This window comes from Cannabis sativa, chromosome 1 (assembly GCF_029168945.1).
Source record: "Cannabis sativa cultivar Pink pepper isolate KNU-18-1 chromosome 1, ASM2916894v1, whole genome shotgun sequence".
Classification (NCBI taxonomy): domain Eukaryota; kingdom Viridiplantae; phylum Streptophyta; class Magnoliopsida; order Rosales; family Cannabaceae; genus Cannabis; species Cannabis sativa.
Window position 1 is genome coordinate 24,232,903 of NC_083601.1, and position 24,121 is coordinate 24,257,023.

The window sequence follows — 24,121 nt, forward strand, 5'->3', positions numbered from 1 at the left end:
TAATCTTATTTAATTAGTTATTATATATTTTGTGATAAATGCACTATAAATTTTTTACAAATTTAAATCATATGGTAAAAATATTAAAATTTAAAATATAAAATAAAATAAAAAATCTATCGATCTCTATGGGCGATTAAAGAGCTTAGTATTATGCAATTAGTTATTATTTATTTAGAAGAATGCAACATATATATATAGTTTTGTATTTTAAAAAATGTAAATTTTTAAATTATCTATATATCTATATTCAGTGACGGATCCAGAATTTTTGTTTTGTGGGGGCTTATTTATCATTAAAAAATATTTATACTTATATTATAATCCCTCTTACTATATTTATTTAATTTTATGGGGGCTTTTTTATAGAGATTAATATTTCTTTCACTTTGATTTGTTTAAAATTAACATTATATAGTATGGGGAGTTCTATATTCATCTCATAAAATGATAAATACACCCCATTATTAAAAAAAATTAAATAATTTTTAAAAATTATACTGTTAATATTTTTTTCAAAATTTTTCCTCACATTATTTTAAGTTAATTTTAATATTTTATTTTATTTTATTTTCATATTTTTTTCTAAATCATGTATATATTTTTTTAACTTTTTCTAAAAAAAAAAATCATATAATTTTTTATTTAATTTTTTTGTCATAATATTTAACATATAATTTATTTTTATTTGATAGGTATATTTTAAGAATATGAATTGCAAGAAAAAAATTTAAAAAACTTAGTAAAATTAAAAATGTAAATTTTATATAGTATAAAAATTATTAAAATTGGGTATCTGTAGAAATTATTATGATTGTAAATAAAATTTCCCTTAATTAGATAAGCCACTTTTTCATTAAACTCAAAAGTTCTCTCTCTCTCTCTCTCTCTCTCTCTCTCTCTCTCTCTCTCTCTCTCTCTCTCTCTCTCTCTCTCTCTCTCTCTCTCTCTCTCTCTCTCTCTCTCTCTCTCTCTCTCTCTCTCTCTCAATGACCCTATAACAAGCCACGGTTGCCAAGCACCACGCCTCCAACCGAAGACCACTAATCCACCGATGACTACCAACCCAAAACCCAAGTCTCTGAACCGCGACCACCGCGCGCCATGAATGTAAGTTTTCCATTTCATTGTATTGTATTTCGTGTGATTTAGGGTTGAAATGTATGATTTTATTTATAGGTTTATTGATTTAAGAATAAATTATATGATTAATGTCTGTTTATATGGGTTGATGTTAAATTTAGGATCGAAAATGACCGGATTTGAGTTTTGGGTAGGTTTTCTTGCAAGACTCAATGGTGGTCCGATGGTGGCCTAATGATATCCTGTTGTTAAAATGAGTAAATGTTAAAGACAAATGTCTGATGGTGGTCTAATAGTGGTCAGAGGCTACCTATAAATATAAGATATAGTCTGATGGTGGTCTGATAGTACTGGCCCGATACTAATGGTATCTGATGGCGGTCCGATGTCTTCCTGACGAATTTAATAAATAGAGTTTAACATATATATAAATGTAGAATATGGTCCGATTATAGTCCGATGGTGGCTTGATTATCATTTTTTATATGTACAAAAACATTAAAAAATGAGTGTCTTCGTACCATTATCGGTATTGATGTGAATGAAAAATATGGATGCTAAAGTTAAAAGAGTAAAGAAGAAAAAAAGTACTATAAATATTAATATAAAGTATTTTTTTTTTTTTGGTAAATTTTTGTTAAAAAATATAATATGCACTACATGTATGTGTGCAGGGACGGAACCAGCAGTTGTATTAATGTGGGGTTATAGCCTCCACTAATAAAAATATTCTTTTAAAAAAATAAATGTAATTTTTTAAATTTGATAATTATAGATCAAAATCATAGAAAAAGCTTCCATAAAATTAAATAAATTTAGTAAGAATGATTATAATATAGGTATAAATATTTTTGAATAATAAATAAGCCTCCACAAAGTAAAAATTCTGGGTCTTTCACTGAATGTGTGCATAGTTATCAACAACTTTGAATTAACTAGAACTGTGTAGCAATATATAATATCGTCATTATAGCCCATTTTGTGATGTAATATTTGATTAAACTAGGGGTGTTCATCCGATCCAATCCGCACTTTTTTGGTCAAACAACATCCAATCCGCACTAAGTGCGGATTTCATATTTTGGATCCAATCCGATCCGCATAAGAGTTTAAATCCAATCCAATCCAATCCGCAATAGTGCGGATTGGATCGGTTATTTTGGATCGGTTATTTTTTTAATAATAAATTATTTAATATTTCATAGAAAAAAATTAAAAAAAGACTATTGTTTCTTAATCTCTAATAATAATCTATTTCCATCTCTATTTATATACAAATTAAACCAATATACATATATATCAATATATATACTTATTTTTAGATTTACACTAAAATATATATGTATCTAATTATTAAATAAATAAGCTAGTATATATATACTTAAACTTTATGTGTATGTGTCTATGTGAATAAGAATTATCTTTCTTGTGTTTTTTATTACAAAATAAATAAAATGCACCAACTCAATATGTTACTAAAAAAAGATTAAGAAATTAGAAGTTTGTGTCTTTTTTTAATTAATATATATTACATATTTTAATTTTTTAAAAAATATATATAATTAAGTGCGGATTGGATTGGATCGGTTACTTTTTGAGGTCAAACAACATCCAATCCGCACAAGTGCGGATTTTAGATTTTTCAATCCAATCCAATCCGCACAAGTGTGGATATCCGCATTTTGCGGATTGGATTGGATTGGATCGTGCGGATTGGATTGGATCGGATACTTTCTGAACACCCCTAGATTAAACCATGCATTAATAATGGATCGAGTACTGAAAGAAAATATATAGAGAAAATGTAGAGAGCAATAATGTGTTCGATGGGGCTATGGGACATGGTGGTGGTGGCTTGATGAGATGGATGTGATTAAAATTTTGAAACAAAAGGATAGGGATGATCATATTTGAGAGAGATTGGTGCAACTAGCTATATATATATATACATTTATATAAAGGATATGCCAACATGTTGCGGGATTCTTGGTCTGTGCTATTTTTTTTTAGAGATGCTCAAAGTTGATCATTATAAACGATCCTACCATGGAGTATATATATATAAAACAATCGAACACCTTATTCACTGCTATAATATACGCGTGTATATACGTACCTTTTTCTTTACATATATAACATGGTTCTTTTTCTTTTGTAAAACTCCTTAAATAATAAATTATTCTTTATCACTACTATTAACTAATTATTCCTCCATATATCACTCGCTCGTTTACGTGGTTATTATAATAGCCATGCAGAAAGAAGTCACAATTGTCTGGAATTAAAGGGAAGTTTGAAGTAGTTTCAGACATTTAGGAAAGAAAAAAAGAAGAAGAATGCTTTACATATTTTATCGATCTTTGTTCGTATATTATATTTTCTTCAGAAATCAACAATTATGTAGATAAAGTTTTTTCTTTTTAGTGGGATAATCAAACATGATATCACACATTAGGAAGAAAATATATGGAAGGATGAGAAAATTCAAAAAAAGTGACGTCATTTATATAATAATGACTTTCAAGTGATTAAGGGAACATGCACATTGCACATTACGTGTACGCGCCTAATATAACTAGAGTAGAGATGGCCATTCAGTATAAATATTTAAATTTAATTTTTAACGGTAATAATACTTATATTATAATTTTAAAATTTGATAGATATAATTGTTAAATTTTAAATCATTATCTACGTGTTATTTTCTTATTAGTATATTTAAATTATTTTTAAAAAAAATAAAAATTTAAAAATTTAAACTAATTAAAAATTACCACGTAATAATTTACTTAAAATTAAATAGTCAAGTAATTTAGATATTTACAACCAATAATTAATCTTAAGTATGTATACACAAAATTAATTTATATATGATATAACAATATATATTGATTATATGTATATATATATATATATCATATATGTATTCAATACATACATTTATATATATATATATAAGTTGCAATATTCATCACTTTTAGGATAGATCAAGATCAAGTACTTGGTAATTAATTGCTTTACTCTTTTTTTAATTTCCTCTCCCCACTTCCGAAAAATATGTTCCTTTGTTAAATATGTCATCAAAGTTTAAATTATATACTACACCAATTGATTAATTACCGGACCAACGTCGTACTATAAAGTTAATTACGTGTCAATTAATAAGTTAGCTGGTAACTAGCTAGTAATAACACTGGTTTGGCACTTTAATTTACTCTCTCCTTTTTCTTAATATATATGTATCTAGCTAACTAGTTACGACAAATTACTTATAAATAGTTGCGATAGCAATTAGTTAGGAGGAATAAAAATATAGGAATAGAAATGGGAATGAGAATTGGAATAGGAACTGAATAGAATAAATTTTAAAATGTGTAAAAAAATTGATAAAAAAATTATTAAATTTTTTCAAATTTCACAATAGAATGGTCTTTTCTTCTATTTTAAAATGGAATAGTCATTTCACGAAAATAATGAAAAGGTCATTCATCGGATTGGTATTCCAATAATTTTAAATGCAACCCAACAAAAAAATGAAATGAAAATTATTTTCTTTCTATTCCATTTCATTTTATTACCTCCAACCAAACGCCACCTAAATAGTGCCATGAATATTTAACTATTACTTCTTGATTATATTTAAAAAAGTCTTTGTAATTCTATATATAGTTTCGTGACATTTTACTTAATTAGTGATTGGTCTATGTGTAATGTTTAAAATTCATCTATCATCATATTTTTAACACTTTGTATAAGTTTTTCTTTTCTTTCCAAAATACACTTTTTCAAGATACACTATAGTAGCGGCGGCTAAATATGAATTTGGTTTCATATATATGCACCGAATAAATCTTTGATAAATCATAGCCAAATTCAACTAATTTTATGTTGATTAATTGAATATAACTTGTAATAATTTCATTGAAATATTTACTTTAGTCCATTTTATTGCAATCAAGCAAGATAATTTTTGGGTAAAGATAATTTATGGGTAAAGTGATTTAATAGTGTATATATGGGTATGATAAAAATTGGTGGAGTTTTGAAGGTCCAAAGCTGATATTGGCAACAAAAGCTGTATGTGAAAAACAAATTATTCAGAAGCTCATGTCACTTTAATCTCTTCCAAGGATAGATTCAGTTTTTAGGAGGTTATTTGGAGTAGGTTGAATATTTCCAAACATAGTTTTATTGGTTGGGTGTGTTGAATAGATTACATACAAAAAAGAGACTATTCAGATATAGCATTAGTTGATTAAAACAAAGATTATGTTGCATCTGTGGGACTACATATGAGACAATTCATCATCTTTTTTTTTTTTTTTGATTGTTGCCTAAATACTAGTTGTCTTGAAGATATGAAGAATTAGTGGTTGGAGTGAAGGGTGTAAGGTGTTGATATATTCTTATACTTTTTAGAAAAGATTGAGAAGTCGTTACGGAGCAAGTTTCGAAGACATATGTGGATTGCAATATAATGATAAGTTTGGCTTATGCGCTTTGGAGGAATCGTATTGAAGCTTTTTAAAATCAAAAAAATGGCAATGAAGAATTCAATTGTTTCGATTGTGAAAAAGAGAAGTTAAACATAGAATTGATTATATTGTGTCTAAGAATATTAAACAAAAGGATTTGATATTTGGTTTGGAAGGTTGTAATAATTAGTCGATTTGCTAGGCCTTTTTTTCATAAAAAGTGCTGGTAGTTTATAAAGTTGATTTTGATGAGTGATACACATATCTCATTTTTTTAAAATATATCTATTCTATATAAAGTGTGCATATATAACTGAATTCTTGATTTATGAGAAATTTATGGGTGTGACTTTTTATTTATATTTAATAAAATAATAAAATATTATTTATATATAATAAAATAATAAAATAAAAATAAAACAAATCTCATTTAAACTGATATTTGATATTTGAATTGATATTATTTATGTGTATACAATATTATATATTGTTCTCATGTGATATTATTTAAACCATAAATTTACTATCCTATTTTAAATTTAATTAAAACCAACAAAATATATATATACCTAATCTTGCACGTATATCTCTCATTTTTTTTTATTTTTTTTTATTAAAGTTAATTATTTTAAATAAATAAAAATTCATAATAAAAATCTAATTTCTAAATTTTCTCTATTACTATACTATTTTGAATTTAATTAACAACAATAAAATATATGTACATATATTTTTCATTTTTTCAATATAAATTTTCTATATACATATATATTTATATAAAAAAAAAATAGAGATAAAAAATAGTAGTGAAGAGATCCAAAAAATTTCACATAAGTTTCAAACACACTCTAAAAAAAGTATCATTTATAATTCTATGTGTAACTAATTTATTTGTTTATTTGGATGATTTTAGTCTATATATCTCAAATTATACTTTTTAATTTTTATAATTCGGTTATAGCAAGTAAGAATATTTGGGTTGATGTAATCATAACAGTATATATATAGCTTTAGTTGAGCATGAATTGTCCATTTGATTTTGTTTTAAGTTTAGATTTTACAATTGTATTTGAATACTTAGCTATATATATATATATATGTGGATCTTGAGTTTATCGGATTAATTTGTTGAAAATATATGTTTACTAATTTGCTCAAAACAAATATACATAAACACATATATTTTGTTGAATCTATCATGGAGTGCTATGAGATTGATGAGAGGCTTCAAGAGAAGAATGAGATTACGATGGCTGCAGTTCAAGTTTCAAAAAAAAAAGTCAGAAGTGGCAACTTGCATTGTGAAGAAAGCTGGAAGCCCAACTGAGAAGAAAGTTGGCCCAAATCTAAATATAAGGTTATGATGTTATAGATGATATTAAGAAAAATTTGGAGAGCATTTGCTTTGTTATAATATTATTTGGAAGCTATCATATTTCTTGTTTTTTATATTCTTTCTTTCATATGTCCAGTTATATGCCTGCTACTCATATTCTTTATAATTTTATTATTACCGGCTCGAGTTAAGTGTCCATAGTAAGTATGTAGCATTATTATTTTTCAAATATATTTCAAGCTAATCTCCATTCTCCTCTTCTCTTTCTGCATATTTTAAATTTGACTTTTCACTATTGATTTTCAAATAACCCCACACACTAATTAAAATTAGTTTTTAAACCATTTTAAATTATATGATTATTTATTGAATCTTTCTCAATTAATAGAGCACCTAATATAAAACTAAGTATACGTGCCTTGCACGTAACTTTCTTCTAGTATGTATATATATATATATATATATTGGGTCAGTCTATGGACCTAAGATTATTTAAACTTTGGAGTTTTCACTTTCAAAAATATATATATATTGAGAAAGAGTGTTATGAGACTCAAACTCACACCATTGTATAACGTGTGCGCCCTACACATGCCTCACCAGCATATACATAAGATCGGCCTTGATATATATATTTATTTTATTATATTATATATTGATTTAATTAATTAGTTTATATATAAATATATTAATATCAAATGCTTTTTTATCGACCATCTTTGTTTGAGCACTTAATTATCTTGCTAATGTATGTAATTATACCACTAATTCCTTTAATAGAATTTGTTATTCACAATCACTAACATCAATTTGTTGACGAGACATCTAATAACAAAGAAGACAAAACAACAAAACAAAATTAATAAAATAAAACTATATCACAGAGAAAAGACTAATCTTAATAACTTAAACAAAAGACACTCAAAAATATATCACAAAGACAAGACTAATCGCAGTAGTAAAATTTAATCAATAGCAAAACTACATACCTCGACCAAGCTACACTTAAGCCTGTAAAGGGCTGGAAGGCCTAGCTGGAGAAAAAAAAAAGGATAATTTTAGAAATACACAAAAATAACAAAAAAATTATAAAAATACGATTTCACGAAATTTTAAATATTTTTACGGTTTTTTTGATTTTATTTACAGAAAATACGGTCTTTTTATGTTGTTATCTTGTTAATTTGTTGTTGATTTTTTGTTATATGTATGTTATTTTTTGTTATTATTTTGATGTTATTTAAATGTTACTTTCATGTTAGTTTTATGTAGTTTTCTTGTTGTTTTCATGTTATTTTTATGAAAACCGTAAAAATATTAAAAAAAATAAATAAATAAACGTAAAAATGTAGTTCTTTTACAAAAAATAATACCTTGTATAATTATTCCAAAAAAAAACGTACTACGAATTTTCCAATAATTTCATTATTATTACTAATTAGAGTACTTATTTATTTTCTCATTCTATTTATGTTGGTAAGAGTTTTTTGGATTTTTGTACAATGTGAATGAGTTTGTCGGGCTTGTGTTGTTGTTTATAGTTTTATTGTGTAAATTTTTTAGGAAAGTTTTTGTTGATTTTGGCTCATATTAGATTGATTTTTATCAATTATTATAAAAAATCTTGCTTTTAGTCACAATAAAATTTATAATTAAAAGTAAAAAAATTGTGACTAATTATAAATCATTCTTATATTGTGACTAAAAGATCCGTGGCTAAAAGTTTTAGCCACAAAAAATACTATTTGGTGTAATTAAATGTATTTTTTGTCACGATATTTGTTGCAACTATAATTAAATTAGTGACAATTTATATACATCTAAATATTATGTTTTAATCATAAATAAATTTTTATTGTAACTATAAAAGTTATATTTAATCACAAAAAATTCATGTTAGCATCGACTATAAAATTATCACTAAAAAAAAGTAATTTTTTGTAATGATTTGTGTAAAATAAATAAATAAATAATGTATTAACTAATTTATTAAAATGCCGTCTCTCTCCTAATTAATGAAAAATATTTTCGAGTCAATATAATATATTCTTTAAGTTCTAGCGCTCCCCCATCAAAGTGTAACTTTATCCCAACTTGTTACAGCTAGCTAGTTGAGAAAAACGAAATTGTAAAAATGCTTTGATCAAATTGGATTATAGATTCTATCACTGTGCTACTGTATATATAAATATATATATATATATATATATATACCTCTCTCTTATTCTCTGGTTACGATTTTACTAGTATGATTTTAAAAATAAGAAATGAGTGCCATACAATTATATATAATATGTATGAAGTGTAACACCTATTTTATTTATGAAGGACATCTTAACCATGAACATGATGATAAAAAAATTAATTTTTGATTATGAATATGCATAAAAGTTGTCCTGAAAACATTGGAAACTGATAATGACATTTTTGAATTATTATAATTAATTAGGTAATAATAATATATTTGTATGGTAATAAGATAATTAGTGCAAGATAATTAATTAAGATATTTATAAAATATGTCACTATAATGGCTGGGAAAATGATGAGTAGGAAATATTGGAAGAGACATGAAGCTTTTTACACTGAAATATATATATATTTAGGTTAGGGAGTTAGTTGTCTGAAGCAAAGGTCATATTTTTAATGATGATTACTCTATATGTTCTCAAGCTAAGGGCGAATTAGAAATTAATAGCTGTTACATCACAACACACAAGTCTCAACTAAGATGAAATTGAGATTTATTTATGGTAAAACGCGTTTAAGGGATTCGCCGACAAATTATTTTAACCACATATTATAAATATTTTTAACAACTGGCTTAATTAATATTAACATAGTAACACATATATATTAATTAATGTAATTGCCGTCATACATTACATATATAAATATATAAATATATATATATGCTCTCCAGGCATAAATAATGGTTGTTGGCTAGGGACTAACTTTGTGACTTTGTGTTGTCGATCGAAGACCAGTTAGTCATGATTCAATGATTTTTTTTTTCCCTCTGATTAATCATAATTACGAGTGAGAGTGAGAGAATATCATAGCATGAGAAAATTAAAGATAAAGATGGATTATGGATCGAGCTCATAAGCATATTATAATAATTATTATTATTATTAGAATTAAATAGCTACATATATAGCTAGTGAGGTAATATTATTCATGGTAGGTGAGAGTGGGGCAAGGCAATGTAGGCAAGGTGTTACGTCTATAGATTGAAATAAATTAAAAGAGAGCACATATAACAATTTTAATTTGTAGGTGAATTTAATTTTTATTAAGGGCCCAAATGTGTTGGTCAGCTTTAGAAGAAGCAAGGTGATCATATCAAGCTTTTTGAAAAACAAGGCCAGGGAATCAAATCCCAAGTGATTTTTTTTGACGAGAATAAAAGGTGTTGGGGGAGAGAAAAGCTACCTAGCTAATAATAATATTTATTTTGATATATATATATATATATAAATATATTTGAGTGTTATGAAATTGTACATTGTTTTCTTTTCTAATTTCTCAAAATGTAACATGAGGAGTTTTATGTCTCAAAACAGAAACAGGAAAGTTTTACATAAAAGAGGAGACATACTTACCCTACAATCTTATAAACCCCATTAATTTCTTCGACTAAGAGATTCCCTTTTTGAGTTTTTTTAGAGGGACTGGTTAGTACTAGCTAGTATTGTTTTTTTTTTTTTTTTGAAAAAAAAAAGGTTACATTTTGGGGCATTAACATCGGAATCGTTAAAAGTAAAAAAAGAAAAATGATTCTATTTTTATTGCTTATACCATATCAGTCAGTTAAAAGTATATATATTATATATGATCCTTATTATTTTGGCCTTTTTATTTTGATAGTTGGGATCCAACGCTACGAAAGTAACCTGAAAAGGTGTCGGAATAAATTATATCACAATTCAAAATTAAATTAAAGTATGTTACTAATAATTAATTATAATAATTAAGAACAAAATAAATTACATCAAATCTCATGCAACTTATAACGAATATATAATCAGCAAAGTTTAACTTCACCATGTTTAACACCCATATATAATTAAATTAAAAAGTGTATATAAGCTCCTAAATTTTGTAATTAATTTGTATATATATTATATAAAAACTCTTCTATCTCTCTCTTTATCTATGACAAAATACTTTTTTTTTTTTTCAAATCTAATTAAAAATTAGTTGCCTCGTGCGTGCGTGTGTGTATATATATAAATCTGTAAGTCTATGTTTGAAGTTTACGTGTCTAATATTCGAGTCAAACAAGTATACTTTTATATATCGTACTTTATGTCAAACCATTGCTTTGCTATCTATACTTACATAATATATATAGGTAGGTCTTCTATATAAAATATATGCATGTAACCATTTTTTTAATTATCAATGAAAATGTACATGTTGTTATTGTCCATATATTTATTAAGCGGATAAAACAGAATAAACAAAAATATGTAATAAGTAATATTGTGTTATCGTTCATTAGATAAAAATTAAGCATTATTTTGTTTTTATATAAATCAAAAGTAGATAAGGACCAGAAAAAGCGAGAATATATTCTCACAAATTTCAAGATAATTTCCTTATATGATATAAGGAAAACAAAAAGAGATTGAGATTGGAAAGAAAAGAAAATATGAAAAGATTCATGGCTAAATATCTCAAAGCAAACAAGTTTAATTAGGAGGGTGGGAGGAGGGAAGCAAGTAATAACTGTATAATTTTAGAAATGATAAGATCTTACTCACTATAAGTAGTAATATATTCTTATTGGTATATTTTAATATTAAATTTTTTTTAAAAAAAAAAAACTTTTTATTGGTCGGCCCATTTGTAAAAGATTGTTTTTTTTATAACAAAAAAATATTTGAATAAATTATAATGAGTATTATAATTAATTTTAAATATTAAATTATATTTGAAAAATAAAATAAAAAAAAACAATATTGACATATATAATTAAATATTATCCCAATCCAATTATTATAAAAAAGATATCTGATTTGTAAGGTTAGCAACTAAATAAAAATACTAAAATAAAATATTAAAAGATATTGAGGAAAAAAAAGTAAAGTTCTAAAGTTAATTATAAAATATTTATATTTCTACAAACGGATAATTTTATCGTCGTCGTTGTTCTGTCTCGGAACAACGTGATCACGACCCAACACTAGAAGGAGCAGGGAATAAAAGTGGATCCATAGAAGGCAAGTTGAAACTAGGAAGAACTCAAGAGAGATACTTAAATTGATCTTGGAATTGCTTCAGGTAGAGTTATTGCATTTCATGTTACTGCTTCGATTACTAAGTTTCTTGTTGTGCCTCCAACACAGGCCTCATATTGTTTCATATTAACAGTCTGTGAGCCAGGAGTAGAAGACATAGTAAGTGCTCTTTTGGCCCCAAATGCCCTTAATTCTTGAGATGCCCAAAGCCTTGCAGATGTCGAGATCACTCACCAAGTACTTGCGTAATAACAGGCAGATCTCGTGGGTACTGTGTGGGATCTATATCATCCTAAGCAGATTGATATCATCACTGGGTGCTGGTTGATTTGCAGCCAATTAAACCATTTAATTTCTCCTACAAAAATCAAATAAATTAAATAGTCAATTTGAATGCAAAACAAATTGAAAGAAGTATCATAAATTAATAAATATCAATATCACTATTACAAAAACCCCCTTTAGAGGTAGTTTTTAAGCCCTTTCAGCGTCGATTTTTACGAAATTCGCTACCGACGCTGATCAGGGCGATGCTAAAGGGTTTATATGAACCGACGCTAAAGGGTTTATATAAACCGACGCCATATGTACCCCTATGGCGTCGGTTATTAGCTAGGAACCGACGCCATAGGGGTACATATAGCGTCGGTTCCTAGCCAATAACCGACGCCATATGTGGCGTAGCAACCGACGCCAAAAGCAAGCGAATTTTAGTTTTTTCAATTTTTTTTAATTTAATTATATAATTTTAATTACATTTTAATTATATAATTTATTTTAATTATATATTTATTAATTTATATATTATTTTATTTAATTTAAATTACATATTTATTTTTTAAAATGTAAATTAAATATTATTTAAATTTGGGTAAAATACATAATTTCATTTCATAAAAGTAATTAAATATTACACAAACACTAATGTAAAATTAGTCAAAAATATTAATAAGTTAATAAATCTAACTACAAGTTAATCTATAAAAATTACATAATGATGAAAAATTATTGGACCTTTCAACCTCAATCGTCAACGTAAATCAGCGCCATCAATTGTTCTATCCACTTTCCCTGTAGTGGTAACAATTCAGTTTTTGGATCGTATTGCTTCTTACCCCCAAACTGTTAAAAAAATTAAAAGTTTATATTAGTTTATATATATATATGTATATTATATATTTGTTATTATAATAAATATATACTATTAATCAATAATTAAAACTTACAGGTTTTTTATCTTGTATGTAACGGCTGGGGTTTGCACGTGCGACGATGTCAGTGATATATTTCAAAGCATAAAAACCACATTCTTGGCTTTTAGGTTGTCTTGGACAGTTTGCTTGGTTAATTCCTAGCCACGGGCCAAGATACTGATGTACGTCCCCTATATAGATGAATGCCCTGTTTTGAAAAATTATATTAGCATTTCAATTCGTTAGTTAATTTAAATTTGTTACATAAGAAGTCATTAAATTATTACCTTCCGATCATTTGTTCTATTTCTTCGGGAATTAGGCGGCCACTTACATGGTTTAAATGGATAATTTTCCTTGGCGTAACCACCACTAGCGTCCAATGCATCCTAGAAAATTATATTGGAATATAAGTAAGATAGTATAAAAATAATTTGAAGTCATAATATAGAAATGAACAATTAGCACTAAAGAATTAAATAGAGTTTACTCGATATTCCAAGGAATAAAGAACATTTGGTTGTTCTTATTCATTAATGATAACCAATTAGCCAATCGTCTTGCCGCATCGTCAAAAGACTGACTCTTTTCTTCATTGGTGTTCCCATGCACTACGAGAAGCTCTGGGTCGTAAAACTTGAAAAAATTTCTCAGACCGTTGATGCTCTCCCAGATGTTCCTGCCAAAAAAAGTGTTAGTGTCTTATAATAATTTGACTAGAATTTGATATATAAGGTTAATTAGATTAAAGAAGAGTATACATCATTCCAAACAGCATTCCCTGGTTGCCGATGTAGTCACACGTAGCAACCTGCTGCAAATCCTCTCCAAATAACGTGATCTGGGTACGTGGGGGACAGGAATTGTGATTATATCACGTTTATCTTTGAGCCTCAGGAATTCACGAATCATCCATTTTAGCAAATTAGGGATCAACGCCATCTTCTCTTCCGTGAACAAGTCATCTTCCCGTGCACCACCGCCTTGTGGAGAAAGCATCGGAGCTTTCCCCTTCGACGCATCACGTCTTGAGGGCGGTTGAGCGAGTGGACCCTAAACAAATAACACATATATAACAGTAGTTTGTTCATCCATCCCACCGCAGCACATATATTCGCAGAACCTACTTCACTACGGATGAATATTGAAGATATTCAAACTCCACTAATCATTAATAATTAATTTATAAGAGAAGTTACCTCGGTTGTTAGAATTAAGTGTTTAGGCCAAGGAAGGAACATCTGTGATACGTCCCTAACATATCTGCACTCTTCAATTGGGACTGGGATTTCAGCGTCCTCTTGCAGGATTTCCGACACCATAATCCGGGCATGTGAATCATCGTAGTCCTGGCAGTGAACTTTGATTATACCAACATGCTCGTACAAATACGCTCGGGCCACAATGTTGTCAATGTTGTCAGAGCAGAGATGTACTTGCTGATTAAGGGCCGCATGGTCATCGAAATTGTACAGGAGACCTTGGTCGTTGAGGGAAATAAACTCCTCAACATAAGTTTGTGGTTGTACCTCATCCTCAGGAGCGTATGGTTGTGGAACATACGCCTCACCAGCCACCTCTCCTTCTTCCTCTTGTTCGGCAGCGTTTCTCTTCTGCTTAAGGGATTGTACTTCGGCTTTTAATTTTTCAATCTCCTTCGCTTGCCGAGCCACAACATCAGACACTTCCCTTTTCTTCCTGCCGAACAGTTTAGATGCCCTGGTCAGGAACCTACAAATCATAAAATGCAAATTAGCTACGATTTTACTTGTGTAACTAAATAAATAACATTTCAAGTAATAGCATACCCAGAAGCCCTGACACGTCCAGGATGCTCTGGTGTCCCGAGCGCCTGCATCAGGATATCGTTTTGGCCCTGGACCTGAATTTGTCCCTGACTAAGCTTCTCCTCTAATTGAGCCTAATGCACGCATATATTCAAGAAATTAGTATATGAATTATATACACTAACTCATGAGTAGAACTCAATTAAGGATTAATATATACTTACTATCTTCTCTGCAATTTCCTTGTCGTAATCAATGACAAGTTTTCGACTCTTGGTGCGAGATTTAATCCAAACACGGTGGCGGGGGGATCTGCAACTTCGAGATCCTTTTTCTACATCACGTTATAACAATTAAATGAGTACCAATTAAATTTTATAGCACATTATAGCACATTAAATTTTAAGCATTACTTACCACAGCTTCCCGTACGTTCACCATTCCACTCCGACCACTTCGATGTCTGGATTGAATTTTCGAGGAACGTTCACGTTGCACCTTACTCAATTCCTACAATGCCAAAAAAATACATTAGATACATGTACTTGTATTTAAGAGTTTATCTTAGTGTTAATATAATTAGCGTACTTGAAATTCGGGAGTTAGTCGACTTTCAACAAAAGTGCACCAATCAGTAGCGTCGATCTCGGGGTGCTTTTCAGGGACTTGTGCCAGTCGTCCCAAATCCTTCTCTTGCAAAGCGGGCATTATGATGTCTTTTGTCATCCTATTCTTGAAGTCTTTCATTAACTTCCCTGCTAGGATGAGACAATCATGTTTGAAGGAGTCCGGCACAATGAACCCCGTCTAGTTTGAAGGGAAACAAACACGGTTAGAGTGAACATTTGAATTAATAGAAAAACAAATCAAAATTCTAACAAATAACAGCTTACTTGTATGTCTTTCCAAACTTGATTTTTCAGAGTCGGGTTGACTTCTTTCCAATTTTTATAGGACAACCCTATCGTCTGCCGGCATCTGACACCTAGCATGGATACGAGCTTGGCATAGCTTTTCCCGCAGTATTGTCCTTTGTCATTAACCTCGAGGGCCACTCTTTTTCCTTGATCCATTAGCTTGGATATTTCATTCATTTGAGTAGGCCCTCTTGTAGGTATTACTGTTGGACACTCTGCCTTTGGGTCTGAATCAGATCCTGAACCCGAGTTGGCCATATCTACACCATTAACAAACAAAATTTGAGAACCTTTCAAATATGAACTTTGACATTGATAATCATGCTACTAACACTAAATTCTACCGAAATTTGATCCAAATTCTACCGAAATTTGGCAGCATAACGGCTGTAATTGGACGTTCCCAAAAATTTTAAAAGTGCCTAAAGTAACAAACAAAACAAATATAACAATACAGAACAAAAAAACTAACATAAACAATACAAAATTTATCCCCATCCGACCGCAGTACATGTATTCGCAGAACCTACTTCATTACGGATGAATATTTAAGATATTCAAACTCAACTAAACATGCATTGATAATTAATTATAATAACAAATGGTTAGCGGATGGATATACCTATTGCAAATCCGATCAATACCGAAATATGTCGATCGACTCTCAAATATTAGCACACAACCAATAACATAATGCAATATACAACCAAATTAAATTTTTAATTATTAAATTACTTACTAGTTATTAAACAAAGTAGCAAGTTACTAGTTACTAATTTCCATAGTTAATTTTTTTAAAAATAACATATACATATATATATACATATATAATCAATTATATATCACACTACCATTATTTTAAAAACTTTAACTCTAAACTAATTAAATTCTTACTACCTCTCATTCTCATTCACAACATATATATATATACAATACAAATACACAAAATACACAAATAGTATATACACAATATATATACACACAACATATATATAAACACATATTCAATAATAAAATACAAAATATATACATTTATATTATATATCAAGTAAATAAATTTACCTTATAAACGCAATCCAGCGACAAATTGCGAACAAAAATCCGGCCACCTATAGCACACACAATATAATATTAATAAAATGAAAAAATCCCAAAAAAAATTTACAAAAACGAAATAATACCAATGTACATTAATAAAATGAATAGAAATCATATTTATACCTTAATGAACGTTGAGATTAAACGATTTCTCCACTAAAATCAATGGTCGGAGTTAAACCACCACCTTTTTTTAAAATAGGTTCGGGTACAGTGTAAATGGGTAAAAAAACAAAACTTTAATTAGTGTATGGGATTAGATATTGAAAATAGAAAATTTTAAGACAAAAATGAGGTGAAATGGTGAAGAAATAAGAGAGAGATATGGGGGTTTTTAGAGGTGGTTGGCGAGAGTTTTTGTGGGTTTTTCGTGGGTTTCTCTCTGCTGTAGAGTGGCTGGTATGCTGGAGAAGAAGAAGTGAGGAAGAAGAAGACGATGCAGAAGGTTATTAAGGGGAGACCCTATGCCGTCGGTTCCTAGCAAAGAACCGACGGTATAGGTGCACACGTGTCAATAAAGTGTGCACCTATGTCGTCGGTTCTTTGCTAGGAACCGACGGCATAGGGTCTCCCAAAAACCCTCAAAATTTCCCAATTTCCAACCAACGGGATAGGGTTTATTAATATATATACCTACGGTTTTTACCAAAAAACCGCCTCTAAATGTCAATTTCGAATCAGGTGGGTGTTTTCACACCCTTTAGCTTCCCTTTTTATAAAATGGGTTAAAAAAAAGGGAAGCTAAAGGCCCATATTGTAGTAGTGTATAAACTTCCATAAGCTTGTTGTGTATATTCATTGCGCCAAGTGTTGTCTTTATGGTAGAACTTTCAAAAAGTGTCTATAGGAGTTAAAAGTTCTCCTGTCATAGAATTATCCTATATTTAAATAAAAATAAGTGTGATTATCATTTTTTACAAGAAAAAATAATATTTATCAATCACAAATAATTATAAAATCCCATCTCATCAAAAATATGTACTACAATAGGCTTTGATTCCCTTCCACCTTGAATTTTCATTTAATCCCGACTTTATTTTTTATTAATCTTGCCTTGAATTAACATATTTGTGTTGCATGCTGTTAATTATTTATTATTGACTAAAACATAAAGTATAACTAACATTGATAATTGCGTACTTGTTCTTTATCTGTGCCCCAATATAAGCAATGCAGTCATTCCACATCTCTTGAGTTACTCCTTCCAGAGGTGCTTGTTTGTCCTCTCCTCTCCAAGCTCCTCCATATTTTAAATGGAAAATTTGACGATGCATGCTTAAAATAAATGCATGGTCTAATTATATACATCTCTCTAAAACATCAAATAAAATATGCTACTTCTTTTTTTTTTACCACTAATTTTACTCCTCAAATAACAAAACTAAACCTAAATCCCTATCTTTCCCTCTCATTCTCATCACTCTCTTTCTCTCTCTGTAAACTCACACACACACACCCTTGCCAAATTTTTCATTTGTCAAAGCACCATTTGGAGGAGCACCATTGACAACCAAGTAGGTAGAGCATCCCAAACTTCCTACCAACATAATTCTTGAAGAAAAAAACAATGGTCGGGTGTGTAATTTATTTAGTAATTATTGTTGGATTAAGTTATTTTTAATTATATTTAGGTTAAAATGAATAGATCTACACATATCATTCTTTTATTTTGGCTATGTTGTTATTGAAACTCGAGCTGTCGAAATTCTACGTTTTCTAATTTTTTTCGTATTTTAGTGACATTTTGCGATACATTTTTAGCGACATAAGAGCATATTGAATGTTTGGGATGATTTTTAATGATATTTAGCGACAAGTTTCACGATATTTAGCGAGATTAGGGCATACTGAACGGGAGGGATGACTTTTAACGATATTTGGCGACAAGTTGCGACTAAATTTACAACACGATCATTTTATGCTTTCTAACTACGATAGTCGTGATGTCTATCGACATTGTTCGCGATGTTTGTCGATTGTGTTAAACTTATGCATTGGTGAATTAGGAAATGATATTTATGTTGCAATATATAGCGACGAGCTTATCGACACATATTATAATAACTTGCGATGTCACTTTTGATATTTCTCGATATATTTTTGTTAACTAATGTTGTAGCAACCGCAATATTTAAATATAGATTAGTGAGATTATAAGTGCTAATTTTATTATTAATATCATTAATATTGGAATTTTTATGTGAATGATTATGTTAAATGTAAAATATGTTATCTCTGTGATTTTAGCTTGGCGACAATGGAAAATGCAACGGAGGATATTTTAGTCACTTGAGGAAATATAGAATTTGGTAATGTTAGAAAATATGTCATGTAAGTTCAATTAGTTGGTAATGGCGGGGTTGTGGTTGTGGACCATTTTACCCCCAAGCCGATTTTTGATCTAGGTTTAGTGATGGGGGTAATTTAGTAATTTACCTTTATTTTAAATGGGTGTCTTTACCATATTTTGACAGCTTCCAATTAATTAGGTAAAGGTTAATTAAATAACCTTTTATTTGTTAATTGGAGAAATTAGGAATAGAAGAGGACAACCCTTCATTGTTCTCCTTCTTCTTTGTTCGGCCAGCAAGAATCATCAGCCAAGGGGGATTTTTCTTTCAATTTCTGAAGCTATTAGGTGGAATTTGAGGGCTTGATCTGAGGTAAACCCTAAGCTTGTTCTGTTGTGAGTTTATGATGTTCTTTTGAAGGTTTTGTTAGGTTAAGGATGATTTTGATGAACTTGATTATGTATTGTTAATTTTCGTTTAGGTTAGCTTCGGTAGGTCTTAGATGAAGTTTTAAGATTGCTGGAGTTATTTTGGTGGTAATTTGTGGGTTTGGTCAAGTTTGAGTTCATGGAGCTCAAACTTGACGCAACCATGGCATGTTGAGTTTTGTTGTGTTTTTCTTGCTACTGTTGTGTGGGATTTGTTCTAGAATGTATTTGCAGGTGTTCTGGAAGGTATGGTTGCGTTTGGGAAAGATTTGGACGAGTTGTGTAATTTTTGGGGATTGCTGGAGCAAACCGGTCCACCAGTTTTACAAGGTATGTAAAACCGGTTAGCCAGTTTTCATGCCAGGTTCCCGAAATCTTGACTTTTCCGAATCTGTGTTATTTTTTGAGCATGGTTTGGTTTTTCTTAGTATTTAGGGTGATAGTACTTTGAATGTGTCATTAAGATCACCTTAGCTTTTGAGTTAGGGTGTTAAATTAGTTGTTTAAGTAATTTACCCAATTGTGTTTTGTGACTTGGGACCTCTGTTTAGCTCAAGGATTTTCCATTCAAGTTGATCGGCACGCTTGAATCTGGAACGAGGTAAGATAGCATAAATAATATGTATAGCCGATTGTATGCTTGTGTTAATTGTTTACACTACTAACGCTAACAATAATGTAATTTAAGAGTGTTAGTATAGTGTAAGATATTAGAATAGTTACAGTGTTACCAACACGAGTACCAGGGGAGGTATGTCGTGCATGTGGTACAACACTTAGTAACTCTTGGGAGTACAGTAAAGACCCTACCAACACAAGTATAGAGTTGGTACTTTAGTGCATATGGTACAGTGGTCGTGCTTCCATTAAGAATGTTCTTAACCATTTGGTGAGCTCGGCTGATGAGTTCAGGGCAGCTTAAACATAAAACCGATAGAGCATTGCTTATATATATGTTATGCATATCTTACTGAGTCTGTTGACTCATCAGTTTGCTACCATGTGTAGGTAAAGGGAAAGCTAAGCTTGAGGAAAAGTGAGTTGGAGCTCGGCAGTGATTGTACATATCGCAGCAGTGCAGCCTGGAGGGTTTCGATCTTTCAATATTTTGAGTTGTATTTTGTAGTTACCTGTTTAAAAAAAAAAATTAAATGCTAAGGAAAGTTTGCTATTTTGTATACAGTAAAATGTATATTTTTAACTACGTTTGGTAAAGTTCAGGATCCCGACTATAAATTTTTAATATTTATAATATATTTAAGTTTTCATGTTTTAGTTTAGCAAGTTTTAAATTCGGGTGTTACAAATGTTTTCCCTTTTTTTGTGGATTCAATAGTATTTGTGGTTGTATTGTATTATGGGGCTTGGACAGTTGAAGGTTTTAACTGGATATTCATTAACCTAAAAAGTAAGATGTTATGTTTGAGATTGACACTACTTTACAGAAGATGCAGGAAATTTTGTATGAAGAGTTTGATGTAGACTCTCTAGTGTATGAACTGAAAGTAGAGGTGTATTACATGTACATGAAAGGTAATATGATACCACTGGAAGTTTTAGTGAAAGATAGTCAAGTAAGATTATTCTTAAAATTAAAAGCAAAAATGAATGTGGAGAACTTGTTGCCACTGTTTGTGACTAAGGTTAAGAGGCATGCGATTTTGGGGCCTACCCCGCCAACTATCCCCTCAACAAGTGTTATTGGGAGTTTTGTCAAGAAACAGAACCAATGGTAGGTTTGAATGAGCAAGCCCCTACTAATATAAATGAGGAAAAAGTTGACAACGTATTTGACCAATTTGATGAGTTTGATGTGCCCTTTTACAACAATGATCCTGTGGTAGATTTGAACCAGGATGGTGATGTGGAGTTGTAAGTTGATGAAGTTGTAGAGGTACCTGCTTTGAGTTTGGAACTACGTCCATTATCTCCAAAGAACCAGAGGACAGAGCAATAATGAAAAACCGCTCATAGTAAAAAAACATCAAACACCAGGCACTAGTAGCAATCAGCTAGGTTTTTCTCATAGTATTGTACCATCTAATTTTGAAGTTTGTACAAAATTCAAACCTATTGTGTGGACATGGGAATACATAAAGAAAAATAATATTTATACAACTTCTGTTAGTGGTACACCTTCAAGAGAAATAATTGTTGGTAAGCTGTACACAAACAAGACTGAATTGAAAAATGTAGTGGGAAGGTTTGCATTGAAAATGAAATTTTGAGTTCATTGTGAGGAAGTTTAGCACTGATGTATTTTACGCAACTTGCAAGGATTCAAATTGCAAATGAAGAGTGAGGAGGAGGAAGAAGGCACGTTGTGACATGTTTGAGGTCACTGTGTTCCACAACGAACACACATGTAACCTGGATACTAAATATGCTGATAATCGTCAAGCAACATCATGGGTTGTTGGCCACCTTATTAAGAACAAGTACACATCAGATGGAACTAAGTACAAGGTAAAAGACATACAGAGGGATATATTTGACGATTATGGAAACAAAATTAGTTATAAGAAGGCATGGAGGTGCAGTGAGAAGGTACTTATGCATGTTAGGGGTATGTCAGTACAATCTTATACAAAGTTACCTATTACTTGTACATGCTGGAGCAAAAGAATTCGGGTACTAATACAGACATTTTCATAGAGGACAACAAGTTCAATTACTATTTTTGGTCACTGGATGCTTGAAGGAGGGGATTTAAGTTTTGTCGTCCTGTGATTAGTATCAATAGCACATTCTTGAACACAAGATATGGGGGCACAATATGTTAGTTGCTGTGGTGTACAATGCAAATAACCAATTGTTTTCAATTGCCTTTGCAATTATTGATAGTGAAAATCACGACTCTTGGAAGTATTTCTTGCAGAAGTTAAGGGAAGCAATTGGAGAGGTTGAAAACTTAGTATTTGTATCGAATATGAATCAAAGCATTGAACATGCCGAGGTCGTTTTCCCCAAAGCATGCCACTATGCATGATGTAAACATATTTCTATGAATGTCACCCACAAGTTCAAGATTGATGTATATAACACGTAAATATGGTTGGCCGCTTACGCATGGTTAAAGAGAAAATGTGATAGACATTTTTAGGTGCTTCAACGGATGGATCCTATTATCGCTGCTTATGTTAAGAGTAAAAAGATTAGAAAAGTAGGCTCGTCCTTATTATCCAAGAGAAAAGTACAACATAATGACAAACAACGATGTTGAAAGCCTTAATAACGTAGTAGAAGAATTTCGGAAATATCCAATCACTACTCTAGTTGAGTTCATAAGGTTGGCACTTCAAAGTTGGTTCGCTGCCCGTCTCAAAAAGGCAAGTAAGTGTGCTACCCCTTTGGCAACTAATTTTAAGGAAGATTTGGTAGCACAACACAAGGATGGTAGGTTCAGAAGCATCCAACATAATAGTGCACATTTGTTTAACGTTGGTAGAGGTTCTGAGGGTGAAAGAGGTGATGATGTCAACTTAGTTGAGAAAACATGCACATGCGACATGTTCCAATTGTTAAAAATTTCTTGTGCCCATGCATGTGTAGCGGAAATTACTCAAAATGTCAGCGTGTATGCTCTTACCTCCCCCTATTACACAAAAGAGACGTAGAAGAATACTTACAATGCAACAATTAATCTTGTCGGTGAGGAAGATGATTGGGTACTTCCAGAACACATGCAGAATATGAAAGTCGGGGTACCAGTGGAGAAGAAACCCGTAGGTCGTCAAAGGAAGAGCGATGCAGGAAGAATACGGAGTAACCGATATCTATTTAACAGGCAAAAAGTTGTGGAACATCACTGTTGTTCAAATTGTGACGGCTTGGGCCATAACAAAGCTTCATGCAAGGCCCGAGTTTGAGCATTATTTTAGTATATTAATTGCATGCATTAGTAGTATGATTTATGAACTCTATTTTGTAATTTTTTACTTTCTGGGCATGTTTTAACAATATTTTTGCGACATCTATCGATGACATTATTGATATGGTAACAATAAGAATTCCAAAATTTGCAAGTTTGGTTTTTAATCATCAAAAAAATATTGCACAATATTTTGGCAACATATAGCAACATGTAGTGATGTTATTCACAGCATATAAACATAACTATTTTTTGTGTTCTCAAAGTCTTTTAAGAACTTAGCGATTTAACGTGACATATAGCAATAACATTAGCGATATATTAGCAAATAAAGGTATGGGTAAATAGTGACATAAGTACCCAAAGTTTTAAGTTTGTAAGCGGCATAAACCCAAT

The 24,121-nt window shown here is 30.3% G+C and overlaps 2 protein-coding genes across 2 annotated transcripts; one reads left to right on the plus strand and one right to left on the minus strand.

The window, feature by feature from the left end:
• Positions 1–14,191: 14,191 nt before the first annotated feature.
• LOC133029149 (uncharacterized) lies at positions 14,192–16,150 on the minus strand. Its single transcript, XM_061101628.1, has 3 exons — positions 15,345–16,150; positions 15,142–15,254; positions 14,192–15,064 (listed from the first exon to the last, which is right to left on the minus strand). Exons 2-3 carry the CDS (start codon positions 15,189–15,191, stop codon positions 14,512–14,514), a joined length of 603 nt encoding a protein of 200 aa, XP_060957611.1. The 5' UTR covers positions 15,192–15,254; positions 15,345–16,150; the 3' UTR covers positions 14,192–14,511.
• Positions 16,151–23,057: 6,907 nt separating this feature from the next.
• On the plus strand, positions 23,058–23,471 carry LOC133032893 (uncharacterized). The gene has a single exon (XM_061107379.1). It carries the CDS (start codon positions 23,058–23,060, stop codon positions 23,469–23,471), a length of 414 nt encoding a protein of 137 aa, XP_060963362.1.
• The last annotated feature ends 650 nt before the right edge of the window (positions 23,472–24,121 follow it).